Below are 19,360 nucleotides of genomic sequence, written 5' to 3'. Positions count from 1 at the left end.
GGTTCAAGTAAACTCATCAGACTGAAACACATGGAAATGTTACATGCTGACCAAACCGGCTCTGTGCGCCATCATGATTTTGTTTATTCCCATATCCCCATCAGATGCGTTCATGACACACAGGTTAAAATACCAACACCAACTATATTAATTTGGGAACAGGTCGAAAAACAAACATTCATGGCCATTTAGCTAGCTCGCTGTTGCTTGCTAATTTGACCTGGGAGAAACATTGGGTTATTTTACCTGAAATGCACATGGTCAATTTTTTGCTGGATCTTTTGACCCATTGAGTCATACAAAATATTCTGTACTCTGACAATCCACAAATAGAGGGGAAACCTAGTTCAAATCAAATGTTATTGGTAACATACACATTTAGCAGATGTTATTGCGGGTGTAGTGAAAGACTTGTGTTCCTAGCTCCAACAGTGTAGTAGTATCTAACAATGCACACCTCAAAGTATAATGGCATTAAGAAATATATAAATATTAGGTTAGCCGTCTTCTAGTCAATGCCACTCTGACATTGCTCGTCCTATTTAAGCTCCTAAAAACCAGTAAGTAGATGGGTAAGGCGGGACTTTCTTGCGCAAAGCAGTTTGGATGAAATTATTGAATAGTGCCTTCAGAAAGTATTCATACCCCTTGACTTATTAAACATTTTGTTACAGCCTGAATTCAAAATGGATTAATTATATTTTATTTCTCACTCATCTACACACAATACCCCATAATGACAAAGAGAAAACAGGTTTTTAGAAATGTAGCAAATGTATATAAACAAACTGAAATATGACATTTACATAAGTATTCAGACACTTTACTCAGTACTTTGTTAAAGCACCTGTGGCAGCAATTACAGCGGAGTCTTTATGGGTAAGTCTCTAATAGCTTTCCACACCTGGATTTTGCAGCATTTGCCCCATAATTTTTTTTCCCTAAATTATTCAAACTCTGTCAAATTGGTTGGTGATCATTGTTAGACAACAATTTTCAGGTCTTGCCATAGATTTTAAAGTAGATTTAAGTCAAAACTGTAAAATGCTGACCAGACCACTTTGCGTGCATGTTGATTTGGTCCACCCACACCAGACGCGATCAGGACACACAGGTTGAAATATCAAAATGAACTCTGAACCAACTAAACTCAGCAAAAAAATAAACGTCCTCTCACTGTCAACTGTGTTTATTTTCAGAAAACCTAACGTGTAAAAATGTGTATGGACATAGCAAGATTTAACAACTGGGACATAAACTGAATAAGTTCCACAGACACACGACTAACAGAAATTGAATAATGTGTCCCTGAACAAAGGGGGGTCAAAGTCAAAAGTAACAGTCAGTATCTGGTGTGGCCACCAGCTGCAAGTACTGCAGTGCATCTCCTCATGGACTTTGCCAGTTCTTGCTGTGAGATGTTACCCCACTCTTCCACCAAGGTACCTGCAAGTTACCGGACATTTCTGGGGGTAATGGCCCTAGCCCTCACCCTCCGATCCAACAGGTCCCAGATGTGCTCAATAGGAATTGAGATCAGGGCTCTTCGCTGGCCATGGCAGAACACTGACATTCCTGTCTTGCAGGAAATCACGCACAAAACAAGCAGTATGGCTGGTGGCATTGTCATGCTGGAGGGTCATGTCAGGATGAGCCTGCAGGAAGGTTACCACATGAGGGAGGATGTCTTCCCTGTAACTCACAGCGTTGAGATTGCTTGCAATGACAACAGGCTCAGTCCGATGATGCTGTGGCACACCGCCCCAGACCATGACGGACCCTCCACCTCCAAATAAATCCTGCTTCAGAGTACAGGCCTCGGTGTAACGCTCATTCCTTCGACGATAAACGTGAATCCAACCATCACCCCTGGTGAGACAAAATCGAGACTCGTCAGGGAAGAGCACCTTTTGCCAGTCCTGTCTGGTCCTGCGGTGGGTTTGTGCCCTTAGGCAACGTTGTTGCAGGTGATGTCTGGTGAGGACCTACCTTACAACAGGCCTACAAGCCCTCAGTCCAACCTCTCTCAGCCTATTGTGGACAGTCTGAGCACTGATGGAGGGATTGTGCGTTCCTGGTGTAACTCGGGCAGTTGTTGCCATCCTGTACCTGTCCCGCAGGTGTGGTGTGATATTCGGATGTACCGATCCTGTGCAGGTGTTACACGTGGTCTGCCACTGCGAGGACGATTAGCTGTCGGACATTGCAAGTTATTGCCCCGGCCACATCTGCAGTCCTCATGCCTCCTTGCAGCATGCCTAAGGCACGTTCACGCAGATGAGCAGGGACCCTGGGCATCTTCTTTTGGTGTTTTTCAGAGTCAGTAGAAAGGCCTCTTTAGTGTCCTAAGTTTCATAACTGTGACCTTAGTTGCCTACCGTCTGTTAGCTGTTAGTCTTTTTTATGACCGTTCCACAGGTGCATGTTCATTAATTGTTTATGGTTCATTGAACATGCATGGAAACAGTGTTTAAACCCTTTACAATGAAGATCTGTGAAGTTATTTCGATTTTGTTCATATTCATTTGGAGACAGGTCGAAGCTTGAAACATTTATTGCAATTTAGCTCGATAGCTTGCTGTTGCTAGCTAATTTGTCCCGTGATATAAACATTAGGTTGTTATTTTACCTGAAATACTCTGACAATTAATCCACAGATAAAAGGGTAAAAGTTTGTTTCTAGTCATCTCTCCTCCTTCAGGCTTCTCTTTGGACTTTATATGGCGGTTGGTAACCAACTTTTAAGGTGCATTACCACTACCACCTGGAGTGTGGACCTCCATCTTTCAATCACCCACGTTGGTATATGCTCCTAAAAACCAATGAGATGGGAGAGGCGGAACCTGCAGCGCGTCACAAATAGAACCATGTTCTATTTTAGCGCCTGGCTACACAGATGCTCGTTGATGTGGCAGTGTGGGTGCAAAATGTCGGATTTTACCTGTGCTAAGCTCCATTCTGTTTTTTCTTATCCTGAAAAGCTCCCCAGTCTTTAATGATTACAAGCATACCCATTACATAATGCAGCCATTGCTGTGCTTGGAAATATGGAGAGTGGTACTCAGTAATGTGTTGTATTACTCAGTAATGTGTTGTATTTACCCCAAACATAACACTGTATCAGGATGCATGTTTTGGAACATTTGTATTCTGTACAGGCTTCTTTTCACTTTGTCAATTATGTTAGTATTGTGGAGTAACTACAGTTTTCTCCTTTCACAGCCACTTAACTTGAACTGTTTTTATCAGTCACCTTTGGCCCCATGGTGAAATCCCTGAGCTGTTTCCTTCCTTTCTGGCAACTAAGTTAGGAATAGACAATGAATATCAAACGGATATATCATTGTCTGTTTATTTTTATTTTTATGACCCATCTACCAACATGAGCCCTTTGGAAAACCTCCCTCGTCTTTGTGGTTGAATCTGTGTTTTGAAATTCCCTGCTCTGCTGAGGGACCTTAATTGTATGTACAGAGATGAGGTAGTCATTCAAAATCATGTTAAACACTATTATTGCACACAGTGAGTCCATGCAACTTATTTTGTGACTTAAGAAAATACTTGTCTCGACATTTTAGCTTTAAATGTTTTATTCATTTGAAACTATTTCTAAAAACATAATTCAATTTTGACGTTACGGGATATTGTGTCCAGGCCAGTGACACATTTTAATTCAAGGGGTTTGAATAGTTTCTGAAGCCACTGTGTGTACATTTATTTTGCAACGCTCATACATTCAACGCTGGCGGTTTGGTCAGCATGTTAGGACTTGGGAGACAGGATACAAGTGGTTAGAAAGAGCAAATTATGTAATGCAGTGGTTGGTTAGAACAATGTAGAGCAGGATGCTGTCCTTTAAAACATGGTGAATGGTTTTGGTGCTTGGATGGACGAGAGGCATAAAAATCTCAAATAAAACAGAAGGGGAAAAAAAGATCTTAAACATTGTACTGGTGGTACTTCCTTGCTACATTATTTGTCCTAGTAGTAACCTACAACAAACACTCATCCCAATCAACATCAAATGTTAGTCTACAAACAGTCTCATTCAGAAACAGTGTAGGTAAAAACAATTATGGGATATGTAAACTGTCCAATTTGATTAGGCTTTTATCTCATAATGTCTTGTGAACAACAACTGACTACTTTGTTCACACTTGGCATGATATTCTCCCGCCAAACTGAACAACGAGACAGGAACATTGGACGCATAACATCAGGCGCCACAGCAGCACATGGCTGTAGCAATTCCTAACTAAGCAGTTTTCTATGTTGAGAAAGGCTTCTATGCATTTTTTTTGTTTGTTAAATCTGACAAACGGCTATTTGGTTTCTGCTATCTATCGTGTGGTGTCCAACTCCGATCTGTGTTCTCTCAGGCATAATGTGGTGATAGAACTTTGTAAAACACAGTCCCGTTTCTGTCTTTGATTGTACTCTAATTTACATAATCTCGCGCCAAATTATCGGAAGACAAGAGACCCTAGTTTCGCGCGCTGAGGCTAAACTCCGGTCACAGTTTTGATTGACAGGCATTATAGCCCCTCAGAGAGCAACTCAGAAGTGCTAATAGCCAATAGTGAAACAAAGATTTTTTTTGGCAGGCGGGGAAACACTGTTGAAGATTCTTATTGATTCAGTCCCCCTAACAGCAGTCTATACAGAGGAGTTGTGTACGGATTAAGCTTGACGGTTTACTAAACGTCATTTAATTATCTGCATTTGGAAGAAAAAACAGGTAATATAAATGTTTCTACTTTGACAAGTTTGGTATTTTGAAAGTTGCTGGCTAGCTAACTGGCTGAAACTTGGCACAGTGAATAAGCTAGCTATCGTTAACTTTGCTAACATTTGGGAGGGTGAATTCGAAATATTCTAGTTAAACTTTGTCGAGGGAAATGAACGTTAACGTTACATGCTTCACATTACTCACTAGGTACGTGTCAGTGTGATCAATGTAATAGTATTTCATTTGGTTACCTAGCGACCTACTTCAACTCCACAATTTATTAGATACTAACTAACCTTCGTTATGTTGTAGCGTTATCTAGCTACTGTACGTTAGCTAGGCTAATGTAACGTGGTGTGCTGTCAATGTCGATTACCACATCCACCAGTAGTCTGATTTAATCAGGCTGTAACTACCTATATAAGTACCTATTGTCTAGAACAGTAGTCTGATTTTAAATCAGTGAGTAATGTGAAGCATGATTAAATCAAACTACTGAACCCATTGCCTGATATCATAAATGTTCCCTACAAGCCAGAATTTTAAATAAAATCTATTTAAACGGCGCTCTAACTTTTTAGAGAGCCTGTAGGTACAGTATATGGTTCGGCTTGACACCGAGGTAGCCAGCAGTTCCGATCCGCTTGCTTACAGCAGCACTAGGGTCGGACAGGTTTCCTGTGTAGAATAAGACACCACGGAGCCAGCAGCAAGATATGTCTTGGCTTGGAAAAAACACCCCAATCCAGGGATTATAAATGCGTTGCACCCAGGATTGTCCCGTAATCCCAACTGTTGCACCGAGAAGATTGAAGGACTGTTACAAAAAAAAGCACCGAGAAGATTGAAGGACTGCTAAAAAAACACAAAAAAAGCACCGAGAAGATTGAAGGACTGCTAAAAAAAGAGACCTGGCTTTGTGGAATTCAGCTGCGACTACATCGATTTGCCCAAGGTCAATATTTTAACAAAATTGAATTATGAAATGCTTACCTTGAACACATGTTTGTTCTCTGTACTTGGGAGCCTTTCTTTGCCGAAATCAGTACTTTATTTATTTTATTTTTCTCAAACGTTACATGGAACCCAAACCGGCTGCGCGTGTGCGCCATCATGCATAAATTAATTTTGTCCCCCCACACCAAACGCGATCACGACGGGCAGGTTAAAATATCAAAATAAACTCTGAACCAATTACATTCATTTGGGGCCCGGTCGAAAAGCATTAAATCTTTATGGCAATTACGCTAGCTAGCTTGCACTTGCTAGCTAATTTGTCCTATTTAGTTAGCTTGCTGTTTGTCCTGGGATATAACCATTGGTGTTATTTTACCTGAAATGCACAAGGTCCTCTACTCCGACAATTAATCCACACATAAAACGGTCAACCGAATCGTATCTAGTCATCTCTCCTAGGCTTTTTCTTCTCTTGACTTTATATTGCGTTTGGCAACTGTCATAAATATGGTTGCTTTACTGCCACCGACCTCGTTCGTCTTTCAGTCACCCACGTGGGTATAACCAATGAGGAGATGGCAAGTGGGTACCTGCTTCTATAAACCAATGAGATGGGAGAGGCAGGACTTGCAGCGCGATCTGCGTCAGAAATAGAACTGACTTCTATTTTAGCCCTTGGCACAGCAGACGCTCGTTGGCAGTGGGTAATTATTTGCAATAATTGAATAATATAGATATAATATAGTCAGCCTGTTAGTGCTACCATTTTGAACACATATGCACCTAAATATTTTCCTGTGATACCTGGAAAAAATGTTTTGTAATTGATAACAATTTATACTATTAATACCTCAAATATTGTGCTCCTTTAATTTTTTGCCCTTACATTTTCAATTTAGTAGCACGTGCTCCTTTTAATAAAAAAAAGGCAGCGTAGAACCCTGCTACTGTTTCCTTGTTGAGTTTCAATTGACACATGCGCATTTGTGCTTAATTCCACAAAGCCTGGTCTCTGCTCCACTCCGTTAGTTGAGTATATCAATCTTACTTCACTGTGGAGTTTAGTCGGCTCGTGTTATATTGGATATTCGGTTTTCTCTTGTCAAAAGCAATTAAACCAAGCATGTCATGAACATTGTATATTCTGAATCAGGAGGATGGAGAATGATTTTTTTTTATCTTAAAAAAAATTCACAAGTCGAATTGTTTCAATCCCCAGATTCAGAATATACAATTTTCATGGTCATGTCATGCTTGGTTCAATAGCCATTGATGAGAGGGGAACCAACTATCCAAAACAAAATTATTTTGACCTCGGTGCCAATATGAACCATATACCTACTGGCTGTGACACAGCCTGCCGTGATTGGCCAAACCCTCCCCTAATAGCGCTGGGCCAATCACAGCCTGCCGTGATTGCGATCGAACCCGGGGCTCTAGTGACGTCTCAAGCGCTGCAATGCAGTGCCTTAGACTGCTGCGCCACTCGGGAGGCCCCGTGGACCTGGGTCTTTTAACGAATGTATGTTAAAATGGTCGAAACAGTTCTACAGCTGAACATCAAGAATCAACAAAGTGCCTCCCCTGCCACAAATTGCTGAGTGATATGGCATATTATTAGTGATGCACTGATATGACATTTTTGGCCAATACCGATATTTTCCTTGCCAAAAAACTCCGATAACCGACACTTAAACTATTTGCGGCCTTTTAAGCATTCTAGTATAGTTAACACACACATGGACGCAGCGGTCTAAGGCACTACATCTCAGTGCAAGGGGAGTCACTACAGTCCCTGGTTCGAATCCAGGCTGTGTCACATCCGGCCGTGATTGGGAGTCCCATAGGGCGGTGCACAATTGGCCCAGGTTTGGCCGGGGTAAGCCGTCATTGTAAATAAAAATTTGTTCTTAACCGACTTGCTTAGTTAAATAAAGGTTACACTACACTGACCAAAACATTATTTTGTTGGCATTTACGCATGTCCCCATTACCAGTAAAACATAATCAATACCTATTTCTTTCACTTACTTGCTGTGCTGTTTCGTTGTTCATTTGTACTGTCGTTTCATTCTCAACCAGGATTTCTATGGAACACCGTTTGGGTCATTGCCTGTCAAAAAATCTATAATTTAAAACTGTTTGACGTGTCAAATAACAATGTTTGAAAAATAATAAATAACACCTGAATATGACTGCACGTCACATAATAATTTAACGCGTTCACATTTTTTCCCCGTAGTTATTACAGTGTAATCAATCACTCGTATTTCATGTCACAATGATTTATCGATACGTTTGCTATGATGCTGGTAAAGTTGTCTCGCTCACCTACAGTGCAGGTCATTTAAAAAAAAAAGCTAGCTTATGGATGCAAACAATGTTCTTCCCCCAAAACATAGCAAAACGACATCTGTTTCAGTAGCTACAGTTAGCTAGGTAACTATATAGCTAGGTGTCATCTAAAATTACCCTAATTTATAAGACAGTTCTTATTTGATTTAAACTGTTTGGGATAGGGGGCAGCATTTTCACGTTTGGATGAAAAGCGTGCTCAGAGTAAACTGCCTGCTAATATATGCATATTATTAGTATATTTGGATAGAAAACATAGAAGTTTCTAAAACTGTTTGAATGATGTCTGAGTATAAAATAATTCATATGGCAGGCGAAAACCTGAGAGAAATCCAACCAGGAAGTGGGAAATCTGAGGTTTGTAGTTTTTCAACTCATCGAATATACAGTGTCTATGGGGTCATACTGCACTTCATACGTCTTCCACTAGATGTCAACAGTCTTTAGAAACTTGTTTTATGCTTCTACTGGAAAGGAGGGGGGAATGGGAGCTGAATGAGTCAGAGGTCTGCCAGAGTGGCATGAGCTGACCGCGTTCACGTGAGAGCAACCTGCGTTCCATTGCAATTCTAAAGACAAAGGATTTCTCCGGTTGGAACATTATTGAAGATTTATGTTAACATCCTAAAGATTGATTCTATACATTGTTTGACATGTTTCTATGGACTGTAACGGAACTTTTTGACTTTTCGTCTGGACCTAGTGATCGCGCGTCATGGATTTGTGAACTCAATGCGTGAACAACAAGGAGGTATTTGGACATAAATGGACTTTATCGAACTAAACAAACATTTATTGTGGAACTGGGATTCCTGGGAGTGCATTCTGATGAAGATCGTCAAAGGTAAGTGAATATTTATAATGCTATTTCTGACTTCTGTTGATTCCGCAACATGGCGGGTATATGTTTGGCTTGTTTTGGTCTCTGAGCGCCCTACTCAGATTATTGCATGGTTTGCTTTTTCCGTAAAGCTTTTTTGAAATCTGACAAAGCGGTTTCATTAACCTCTAACGAGTCACCAACCCTGATCCGGGAGCACCCCCCACCACCCCCCCACTGAGTAGCATAGCTAGCATAGCGTCACAAGTAACTTGTAGCATCTAAATATCATTAAATCACAAGTCCAAGACACCAGATGAAAGATACAGGTCTTGTGAATAAAGCCACCATTTCAGATTTTTAAAATGTTTTACAGGGAAGACACAATATGTAAATCTATTAGCTAACCACGTTAGCAAAGGACACGATTTTTTTACTCCCAACAGTTTTTTCCTGCGTCAGTAGCTATCACTAATTCGACTAAATAAAAATATATATAGCCACTAACCAAGAAACAACTTCATAAGATGACAGTCTGATAACATATTTATGGTATAGCATAGTTTTTTTTGTTGAAAAATGTGCATTTTTCAGGTATAAATCACAGTTCTACATTGCAGCTGCAATCTGAAATAGTGCTGACCCAGCCAGAACAATTACAGAGACCAAAGTCATATAACGAATTACTCATCTTAAAACATTTCAGAAAAATACACAGCGTACAGATATTGAAAGCCCAACATCTGGTGAATCCAAACAATATTTCAGATTTATTAAATGTTTTATAACGAAAACAAAATGTAGCGCTAAATTAGCATAGCTATACCAGGCAGATTCGGCTGGGCGCCCACGGCCAGTTCACATGCACAACAGATATGATATAACATCGTAAATTGGGTCTTACTATGGCTGATCTTTCATCAGAATGTTGATCAAAGTGTCCTTTGTCAAGATGAGTCGTTGGTTGCGTTCAGAATGGTTCCTTTCCCACTCCATTTAGCACAGGTACTGGTCGAGTGGCACGGATTTCTCAAACGATAATAAAATCAGACAACGGAACACCGCAAAACTCCCGAAAAAATTCAAATAATCTGATTAAACTATATTGAAAAAACATGCATTACGATGATCTGGTCACATGTATCAAACAAACTTCGAGACGGAGATAATAATGGCCGTACAACAGAAGACAATCGCAGCTCCAAGTCGCACGATATAGAGAACCGGAAGTTGTCGGTCACGCCAAAGAATTAGCTCTCATTTCACGTCAGTCCCAGATAAACAAGATATTTTTCCTCTGACGTCCTCTTGTCACCCAGAGGAAGGCCAATGAGGTGTGTTTCGGGTCATAGGGGGCACGACCATATATAAGGCAGAGCGTTGAAGCTGGCATAACACATCTTGCTTTTTTCTTCTTGGTCAGGGAAAGTGCTGTCAAATGACTTCTGTATCACTCAGAGACAAAATTGAAACGGTTTTAGAAACTAGAGATTGTTTTCTTTCCAATGGTATTATTTATATGCATATAGTAAGAGCAATAATTGAATAAGAGGCAGTTTAATCTGTAGAGCAAATTATGCTAATGGGAAAATAGCACCCCCTGTATTCTCAAGAAGTTCTTAAGGTGAAGTATATCTATAATTCTGTGCATAATACTTGTATCTTTTATCAAAGTTTATTATGAGTATTTCTGTAAATTGATGTGGCTCTGTGCAAATTCACGGCATGTTTTGGAGGCAAAGCCAAATGTAGACTGAGGTTTTTGGATATGAACTTGATCGAACAAAACATGCATGTATTGTGTAACATGTTGTCCCGGGAGTGTCATCTGATGAAGAATATCAAAGATTAGTGATTCATTTTTATCTCTTTCTGCTTTTTGTGACTCCTCTTTGGTTGTAAAATGGCTCTATGCTTTCTGTGACTAGTTGCTGACCTAACATAATGATGTTGTGTTTTCGCCGAAAAGCCTTTTTGAAATCGGACACTGTGGTTGGATTAACCACAGTGTCTAATACCATAATAAAATGGTGTCTAATACTTATATGTTTGGGAAATTTTGAATTATGAGATGTCTGTTGATTGAATTTGGCGCCCTGTAATTTCATTAGCTGTTTGGGAACGGGGTTCCGCTACCCTCGCCGACAGGTTAATGGCGGTCAGATTTGCGGTTTGCCTTCAAAAAAAAGTATGTCATTGACAGTGATGCAAATTAATACAAATAGTAGAACTATGCCATACTTTTATTTTGAAGGCAACCCGCAAAGTCCACACCTGCGCCTAATCCTTATTGTGGCTACATAACCTGGTCCGGTCGAGCCTCACTAGCCAGATGAAGCTAGCTGGCTGCTTATAACGTTAGCTTTGGGCAACGGGGTTAAGTAACTGGCTAGCTATTTATTTTCATGAATTGAAGTTCAATTTCAATAGGCGAACAAAAAGTGGCAACCTAGCTAATACTTATCACAAAGATTCCTAAATCATTGCTAAGAATAATGAAAATGACTGCAGTTTCTACTGGTCATTTGTTTTCAGGCTGGTTGTATTGTGCTAGCTAGGTACCAAGCTAAAGCTAGCTACCCCAGAAGTTGCGGTCGAACATATTATGCTTTATTACCAACGCGGTATTGTAAACACATCGTTCGTGGCCGGTGTTTGCTTGTTTGCAGACTTTTTTTGTACCGCTTTGACAGTGCTACTGTATCTTTTTTGACACGCAAAGACCCAAACGGCATTCCATAGTATGTATGTCGTGAAGGTAATAACAGTGACGCTATTACTGTGTAACTGCGGTGGGGCAACATTGGAAAAATAGCGCACTTGGTAGTGTTAACCGGTGTTTGACCAGTCGGCGAAATCCAACATCACCCACGACAGAGAACGTTTGATTGTCAAGGGAAATTAATTCCATTATCTTGGCCTTAATGGATTTCGCCATTTGAGTTGTCTCACTGAAATGTTGTTACTCTTTCAAATGTCTGCTTGACTTGTTAACTGCTTGATCCACACAGCAGACATTGTGGGCTAGTTTAGGAATGCTGTGTTGCACGTCTAGAGCGAAATTTTACGTGGCGTCATTGTCACGTACCTACGTTATATAGGTATGCACGTCAGCTTTGAGATCGGTTTTGCGCATCGGCGTTAAACTAGACATCAGCCAATACCGATGTTGCCATTTTTAGCTAATATCGTCCGATTCCGTTATGTTCACCGACATATCCTGCATCTCTACTTTTTATAGTTCAGGGCTCTACGCTGATGTCCATCTAAGTAGAAATGTAGAAGCATACAAATCATTATTGGAGAACAATTGAAGTATTTGAGTGTTCTAATTAAAAGAGATGACAAAGTTTATATAAGTTTTTTTGGAGTGATCCCTGCACAATGATTAGGTGAGCCAAATGTTCAGCCTTCGCTTTAAGGGATGGGCTGTTACCATGGTAATTTGGGCACGCACTATGTGATGGAAAATATTCTGACTGCGAACTCAAACTAACATTGAAAAACAACCTACTTTGACTACCCTCCCACTTTTCTGAATTCTTTGCTCTTGTTTTCCGTAAGATGTCGGTGGCGCGCGGGTTGTCAGTGATATGGGGCACCTGGTCTCGGGTGTGTCCCATGTGAATAAAACGTAACTGGCCAAGAAACACAAGGATGAAGTTATACTTTAGTAGACTTTCTTGTCAATTCAACCAACTTATACCTTAAAAAAAAAAAAAAAAACTGTCCCCAAATTCTCTGACCCACCACCGTGGCTGGTGAAATGGACATTCTTACGCGCCAATGAAGTCTAACGTTACCCACCTTAGGCGGGTGTTCATTTTAACCCTGTGTGTGCCCCATCCTAATCACTGCCAGAGGAAACTAGCCTCCTCCCAGCTGAACACTAAGCTCGCTAGCTAATGTAAAATAAAACAAATGCATGGGCTGTCAATATAACTTATGCTGGGTGCGCACTACACAACTTTAAATCTTAACATCGCTGAGCCTCTCATATTAAACGACTCTCTTTCCTAAACCATGTGGCACAGACGGGTCCCACCACAAGATTCTTAATTTGGTCGTGAAGATTCTTGATACTATGCTGTTTCGTGAACATTGTCAGTGTAGCTAGAACGAGATGTGGCTCAAAAGCAAGCCTCAAACGTTTTCAGTCAGACATTCACGCTTGCCATATGGAGTTGTACCATCTAACCAACATTTTGACTTGATTAACATTGCTTGTGAACTTCAGAGCTGTAACGATTTGATACTTTAGTTAAACACAAGTACAAACACATAGCCTACTAGTAGTATCAGGGCATACAATTAACTCCCTCCACATGCAGGTAGATTTATTTATTGGTGTGTAAGAAAGTATATTTCAGTTAGTTTTCTAAAAATGCTGCAGTAGCTGGCTCCATAGTGTATCTGTGGTTTTTGTTACATAGCTGCTAATGGCACAAAGAAATACAAATCCTACAACCCAACGGGCGCAGTAACGTTGCCTGGCAGGGTGAGCTGTGCACACTGAGTGAAGTACGGATTCATTTTTGGAGGCGTTGCGCACAGGCATAAAATGTGTATTTTACTCAAGTTTACAAAGTGAATCTTTGTCCTTCTGTTTCCCGGCTATTTACATTTGTATTGTTCACAAGCTTTCTTGTTTTAGAAACATTACAATGCTTGGTCATTCTTTTTAGTTTGGTGCAAAATATTTGGCCTGGTTAAAGATCTGCGTGGCTGGTAAAATATATAAATTCTATCTGCCACAGTGGCTGGTGGACCAAACCGTTTATTTAAGGCCCTGAGTTAGTCATCGCTCATGCTCAAGTCTACACATTCTGGGTGATGCGAAACAACGTAATTTCACGGGCTTCTTCTCTGGCGAGGTCTCATCACCAATAGTAATGGCGTCTTTATGTAGGCACTAACTCCACAGCTCGTTGGTCAATTCTTATGGGGAAATTAATGTTTTTGTTGTTGATCAGGTCTGTGTTAAACACCGGCTTAGGAGATCTTAAGTTTTGTACAATGAGATCATCAGCTAGTGTCACTTGTGAATTTTGAAGCATTTGTAATCAAAACAAGCACCAAGGCTTCATTAAGGTCATGTTAACTGACTAATATCTCATAGAACAAAACCTATACGATCTAAGCATGTGTTAACCTCAGACCTTATGTTCAGCATTTATCCCAAAACCTCATTTCCTCATTAATTTACCCCATAGGAATGGCTGAACGAACCAGGGGTAACTAATTTCTGTTTTTTAGGACTATAAGCTGGTGAGGTCTTGGCAATTGCTGATCACCATTCTCAAAACTTGTCTTTGCACTTCTCCCACTTATGAGCGTTGCAGATTTTGTGCCGGAAAAATCAAACGTTTGAGAATATTGGAATGGCTCAAAGACTGGATCGGTAGCCCTCAGATTGCGTCTGACTCGTTAACATTAACTTCTCACGAGTCACCAACCCTGATCCGGTAGCACCCCCCACCCCCCACCCCACTGAGTAGCATAGCTAGCATAGCGTCACAAGTAACTTGTAGCATCTAAATATCATTAAATCACAAGTCTAAGACACCAGATGAAAGATACAGGTCTTGTGAATAAAGCCACCATTTCAGATTTTTAAAATGTTTTACAGGGAAGACACAATATGTAAATCTATTAGCTAACCACGTTAGCAAAGGACACGATATTTTTACCAGGCAGATTCGGCTAGGCGCCCACGGCCAGTTCACATGCACAACAGATATGATATAACATCGTAAATTGGGTCTTACTATGGCTGATCTTTCATCAGAATGTTGATCAAAGTGTCCTTTGTCAAGATGAGTCGTTGGTTCCGTTCAGAATTGTTCCTTGCCCACTCCATTTAGCACAGGTACCGGTCGAGTGGCACGGATTTCTCAAACGTAAATACAATCCGACAACGGAACACCGCAAAACTCCCGGAAAAATTCAAATAATCTGATTAAACTATATTGAAAAAACATACATTACGATGATATGGTCACATGTATCAAACAAAATTCGACACGGAGATAGTTTTCATACATAACGCCAGCAAAACAGTACACAATCGCAGCTCAAATTCGAGCGATTCAGTAAACCGGAAGTTGTCGGTCACGCCAAAGAAATGGGTCCTATTTCACGTCAGTCCCAGATAAACAAAGAATTTCTCCTCTGACGTCCTCTTGACAACCAGAGGAAGGCGAATGAAGTGTGTTTCTGGTCATAGGGGGCACGACCATATATAGGCAGAGCTTTGAAGCCAGCATAACACATCTTGATTTTATGTTCTTGGTCATGGAAAGTGCTGTGAAATGACTTCTGTATCACTCAGAGACAAAATTGAAACGGTTTTAGAAACTAGGGATTGTTTTCTTTCCAATGGTATTATTTATATGCATATAGTAAGAGCAATAATTGAATAAGAGGCAGTTTAATCTGTAGAGCAAATTATGCTAATGCGAAAATAGCACCCCCTGTATTCTCAAGAGGTAAACAAGCGTCTGATTGCTTTGCCCCGAGTAGTAGGAAACAACACGGATTTTGTTTCCGATCTCAACTTGTCCTGGAAAGCTAAAATCGGAGCCCAAAATCGTGTAGTGTACGCCATACTTAGCTTATGTTTAAGTTTCGAGTCTGTAGTTATGTTTAGGCAGGGCAAGCCCGTTTGGTGATTTCAGGTATCATAAAAATCTATCACAGTATGTTTTGTAGACTCCTTCAGCAGTTATATTTTTTGAAGTCTTTTTTTTACTAGATTTAAGTACAGTACCATTTGGATATGTTCAATTTATATTCCTAAGTTAAATGATGCTGCTTCCTGTTGACAAGACATTTAGATAAATAGCCCAATGTCAAAACAGTTTGTCCAAATCAATATGTAGAAAGTTTGATATATTGAAAACATAAAATGTACTATCTACACATACAGTACATGTTTAAAAAAATAAATAATAATTGTGACTTTTATTTAACTAAGCAAGTCGGTTAAGAACATTTTCTTATTTACAATGACGGCCTCCCCCGGCCAAACCCTAACCCGGACGACGCTGGGCGAATTGTGCGCCGCATGGTCAATCCGACGTATGCATTGGCCGTGTAGAATTTATGGTGATACAGCCTCTGCAGAAGTCAGGGAATCCATACGACTTGTGTTTTGCACAGCAGCGCTGTTGTTAAAGTGAGTTTGTGTTTATACCCGACTTCCCGCCCCCACCTATCGTCAACCAATTATGTCAATGCGGAGCTATACGGAGCCCTCCGCATTCTTAAGAAATCTGAGAGGCGCACGGAGATGCGGTACGCAGCTCAATTTGGCCTCTGCATGCCTCTGGAGGCTCCACAATTGTCACACCCTCCATACAAAGCCATTTTTGGATCAAGCATAAATTGGCGGGTAATGTGTTGAAACAGTGTGCTTAAAACATTGTCAGGTAGTGAAGCCACATTGTTTGTTTGATACAATGATGGGGTTGCAGTAGCTGTATTTAAAAGGGGTAGGAGTGGCTTAGTAATACAGTTTTCCACACTGTATTAAAATCAGTATGGCATGTTTGTTGAATGTTGTTTTGCTTTGTCATTGGGCATTTAAATTACTTGGAAGCCTTTCTTTACTGATATTGATCCACTTGATCAATGGTATTAATCAATAGTTGGCACAGTAATACAGTACTCAAAGGAAAGAAGTGGAGAAACATTGAACGACACTGCTTTTTCAACTTGAGTGTGTTAGATGTCATGCTGCTGTTAACCCACAGTTTGGCTCTCTTCTGCACAGGGCAGCTGCAATGTGGATTCAAGTGCGCACCATGGATGGCAAGGAGACTCATCGGATTGACTCACTGTCCAAGCTCACCAAGGTGGATGAGCTGCGCCTCAAGATCTCAGAGCTCTTCAAAATTGAGCCAGAAAGACAGAGGCTCTTTTACCGGGGCAAGCAGGTGTGGCAGATGGCTACTTTTCTGTTGCAATTCAGTTACAAAAAAGAGTTGCTGGGGTCCTTACTAATCATGTCTCAATGTATATGTTTTGTTTCTGATCCCAGATGGAGGACAGCCACACCATCTTTGATTACAACGTGGGGCTGAATGATATAGTGCAGCTGCTTGTTAGACAGGCTACGCCCCCTGATGCTGTCCTCAAGAGCAAGGACAAAGAAGCTGAGCTGTCTGACTCTGACTCTGGCTGTGGCTCGGCACAGAGCGAGTCGGACAAGAGCTCGACCCACTCGGAGACAGAGGTGCAAGCAGCTGGCACCTCTGCCCAAACAGACACACCAGACCTGGTCGACCCGGGATTTGGCTTTTACAAGGTAAACATGGAGCATCTCTACAAGGATGAATATTTGCTGTATTGGTATCATTTGATGTAGTGAAAGGATGCTTTTTAACTGGATAAATGTAAAATGGTAAATCTGCTTCAATATTGTGGAGCCTTCTTGAATTGGCGTTGCTTCTATTGTGTTCAGTCTTAATTTTAAATTGCAATACAGGTTTTAGATCTGTGACAGTAGCATTGCATGGTTCACTTTACAATATCAACTTATTTTTTTCTTCTCCAGATTAACGAGTTTGTTGACGCCAGAGACTTGAACATGGGCGCCTGGTTTGAGGCCCAGATTGTGAACATTACAAAGACCACAAAGACACCTGGAGAGGAAGAGGGCTCTGACTCTAAACTCGGCGAAGAGGAAGTTATTCACTACCATGTCAAATATGAAGAGTGAGAACTCCCTCATGTATTCCATATTTTAAAGATCTGATTGGAGACATTATGCCTCATTGGTGACATTTAACAGTTTTACCCTCAATGAACATGTATAGAAAAATGATTGATTATGTCTGTTTGGAAGGTGTTGCTGTCTATCGATGAGCTGGACCAATGGGAACATTGCTTTTTGGCGCCAGTGTGTCAATACCACAGGGTACCACTTGGTTTCCGTATCTGCGTCAGAGCGCTTAATTTGTTCCATTTCCTCCTACGCTTTACTTTTTATGTATTGCTTTTTTGAATGCAGTCCCACCTGATAAAAGTATATGTAATTCCATAACACTGCAATTGGCAAATAAAACATTTGTGCTTGATAATTTGCACATTGCTCTGCCACATTGGTTTGCTTGCAAGTGTAAGAACCGGAGGAACATTGAAATGAACGTTGACTCGTATTGCATATGTTTCCAGCAGTCAAGGCCCTCAGAATTCAAACACTTATTTGACCCGTTTCTGTTCTCTCTCGATATGTCAATTATCTTACAAAAGCCGCATTATGTAGGAAGCACCTGCTGTGTGTCTGAACTGAATACTGACACTGCCTATGTCTGTGTGGTCTCTCTAGCTACCCAGAGAATGGAGTGGTGCCTCTGCAGTCCAAGGATGTACGCCCACGCGCCCGCACAGTCTACCAGTGGCACCAGCTGGAGGCGGGCATGGTGGTCATGGTAAACTTCAACCCAGACGAACCCAAAGAGCGCGGCTACTGGTACGACGCCCAGATCCAGAAGAAGAGGGAGACACGCACTGTGCACGAGATCTATGCCAAAATACTGCTTGGGTAATATAATTGGTCCTGTTAGTCTCCGCTGTAAACCCCCTCCCCCTTAAAGGGTCATACCATGATGGTAATAGCATTTAAATGAGTTCAGTGACTCAGCTGCTTGAATGGTGTGTTCTAGTTATTTGTTGAAATTCATTGATCACTTGTTATACAGTATTGATACATCTACACAGTATGGTATGTACTTTAGTATTATGTGAATGTCAAAGTTTTGCCATTTAGTTGTTTTGCATATTAGGACCATGAAGGGTATACCTAGAGTTCATGTTTATTTCAGGGTTGCCGGTGACTCCCTGAATGACTGTCGCATCATGTTCTTGACTGAGATCTACAAAATCGAGGAGCCTGGAGCCTTGGCTGGATCCGGAGCGGGATCTGATAGCCCATTGAAAAGTAAGTTGGAGCTGTGTGCAGGGCTTTAAATAAAATGTAATTGGTAGCTATTTTAAAGTTAGGAGCACAACAATTTAGGAGTAGCAGATTTAAAATAGTCTTAAAACGCTGGTAATCTGGGTACAATTTTTGTACGGTTTGGGCTAGAAATTAGCTGTTTCCTCTGTCGTAATGGTAGTCGTCTCATATGCATATACTGCATTCTATACTATTCTACTATCTTAGTCTATGCCACTCTGACATTGCTTGTCCATATATTTATATATTCTTAATTCCTTTACTTAGATTTTTGTGTTGGGTATACAGTAATCCCTCGTTTATCGCGGGGGTTACGTTCCGAAAATGACCCGCGATAAGTGAAATCCGCGAAATAGAAAACTTTTTTTTTTTTTTACAATTAGCAACTATTACATGTATACAAATACAGTGACTCACGTGTAGGCCGTTTCGTCGACATTATGGGTTTAGGAGATGTTCGAAATTACAAGATAATTTGGCCAACTTAATGTAAATTTGCCAAGCTGTTTTATGTACGTACACATAACTGCACGAGACG

General features: G+C 40.8%; 1 protein-coding gene across 2 annotated transcripts in view; it reads left to right on the top strand.

The window, feature by feature from the left end:
* LOC139540710 (E3 ubiquitin-protein ligase UHRF1-like) overlaps positions 1–19,360 on the top strand; it is a 49,211-nt gene that overhangs the window by 14,068 nt on the left and 15,783 nt on the right. Inside the window, exons 1-6 of one of the 2 annotated variants that reach the window (XM_071344602.1) lie at positions 4,610–4,738; positions 16,636–16,798; positions 16,903–17,169; positions 17,419–17,579; positions 18,193–18,408; positions 18,689–18,804. In XM_071344602.1, coding sequence (XP_071200703.1) covers positions 16,646–16,798; positions 16,903–17,169; positions 17,419–17,579; positions 18,193–18,408; positions 18,689–18,804 — 913 coding nt within the window. In that variant the 5' untranslated portion in view covers positions 4,610–4,738; positions 16,636–16,645. Of the gene's footprint in view, positions 1–4,609; positions 4,739–16,635; positions 16,799–16,902; positions 17,170–17,418; positions 17,580–18,192; positions 18,409–18,688; positions 18,805–19,360 lie in introns of those variants that run through there. The other variant, XM_071344603.1, reaches the window with a different exon arrangement.

The sequence above is a fragment of the Salvelinus alpinus genome, chromosome 16, assembly GCF_045679555.1.
Source record: "Salvelinus alpinus chromosome 16, SLU_Salpinus.1, whole genome shotgun sequence".
Lineage (NCBI taxonomy): Eukaryota > Metazoa > Chordata > Actinopteri > Salmoniformes > Salmonidae > Salvelinus > Salvelinus alpinus.
This window is presented reverse-complemented; position numbering and strand designations above follow the sequence as displayed.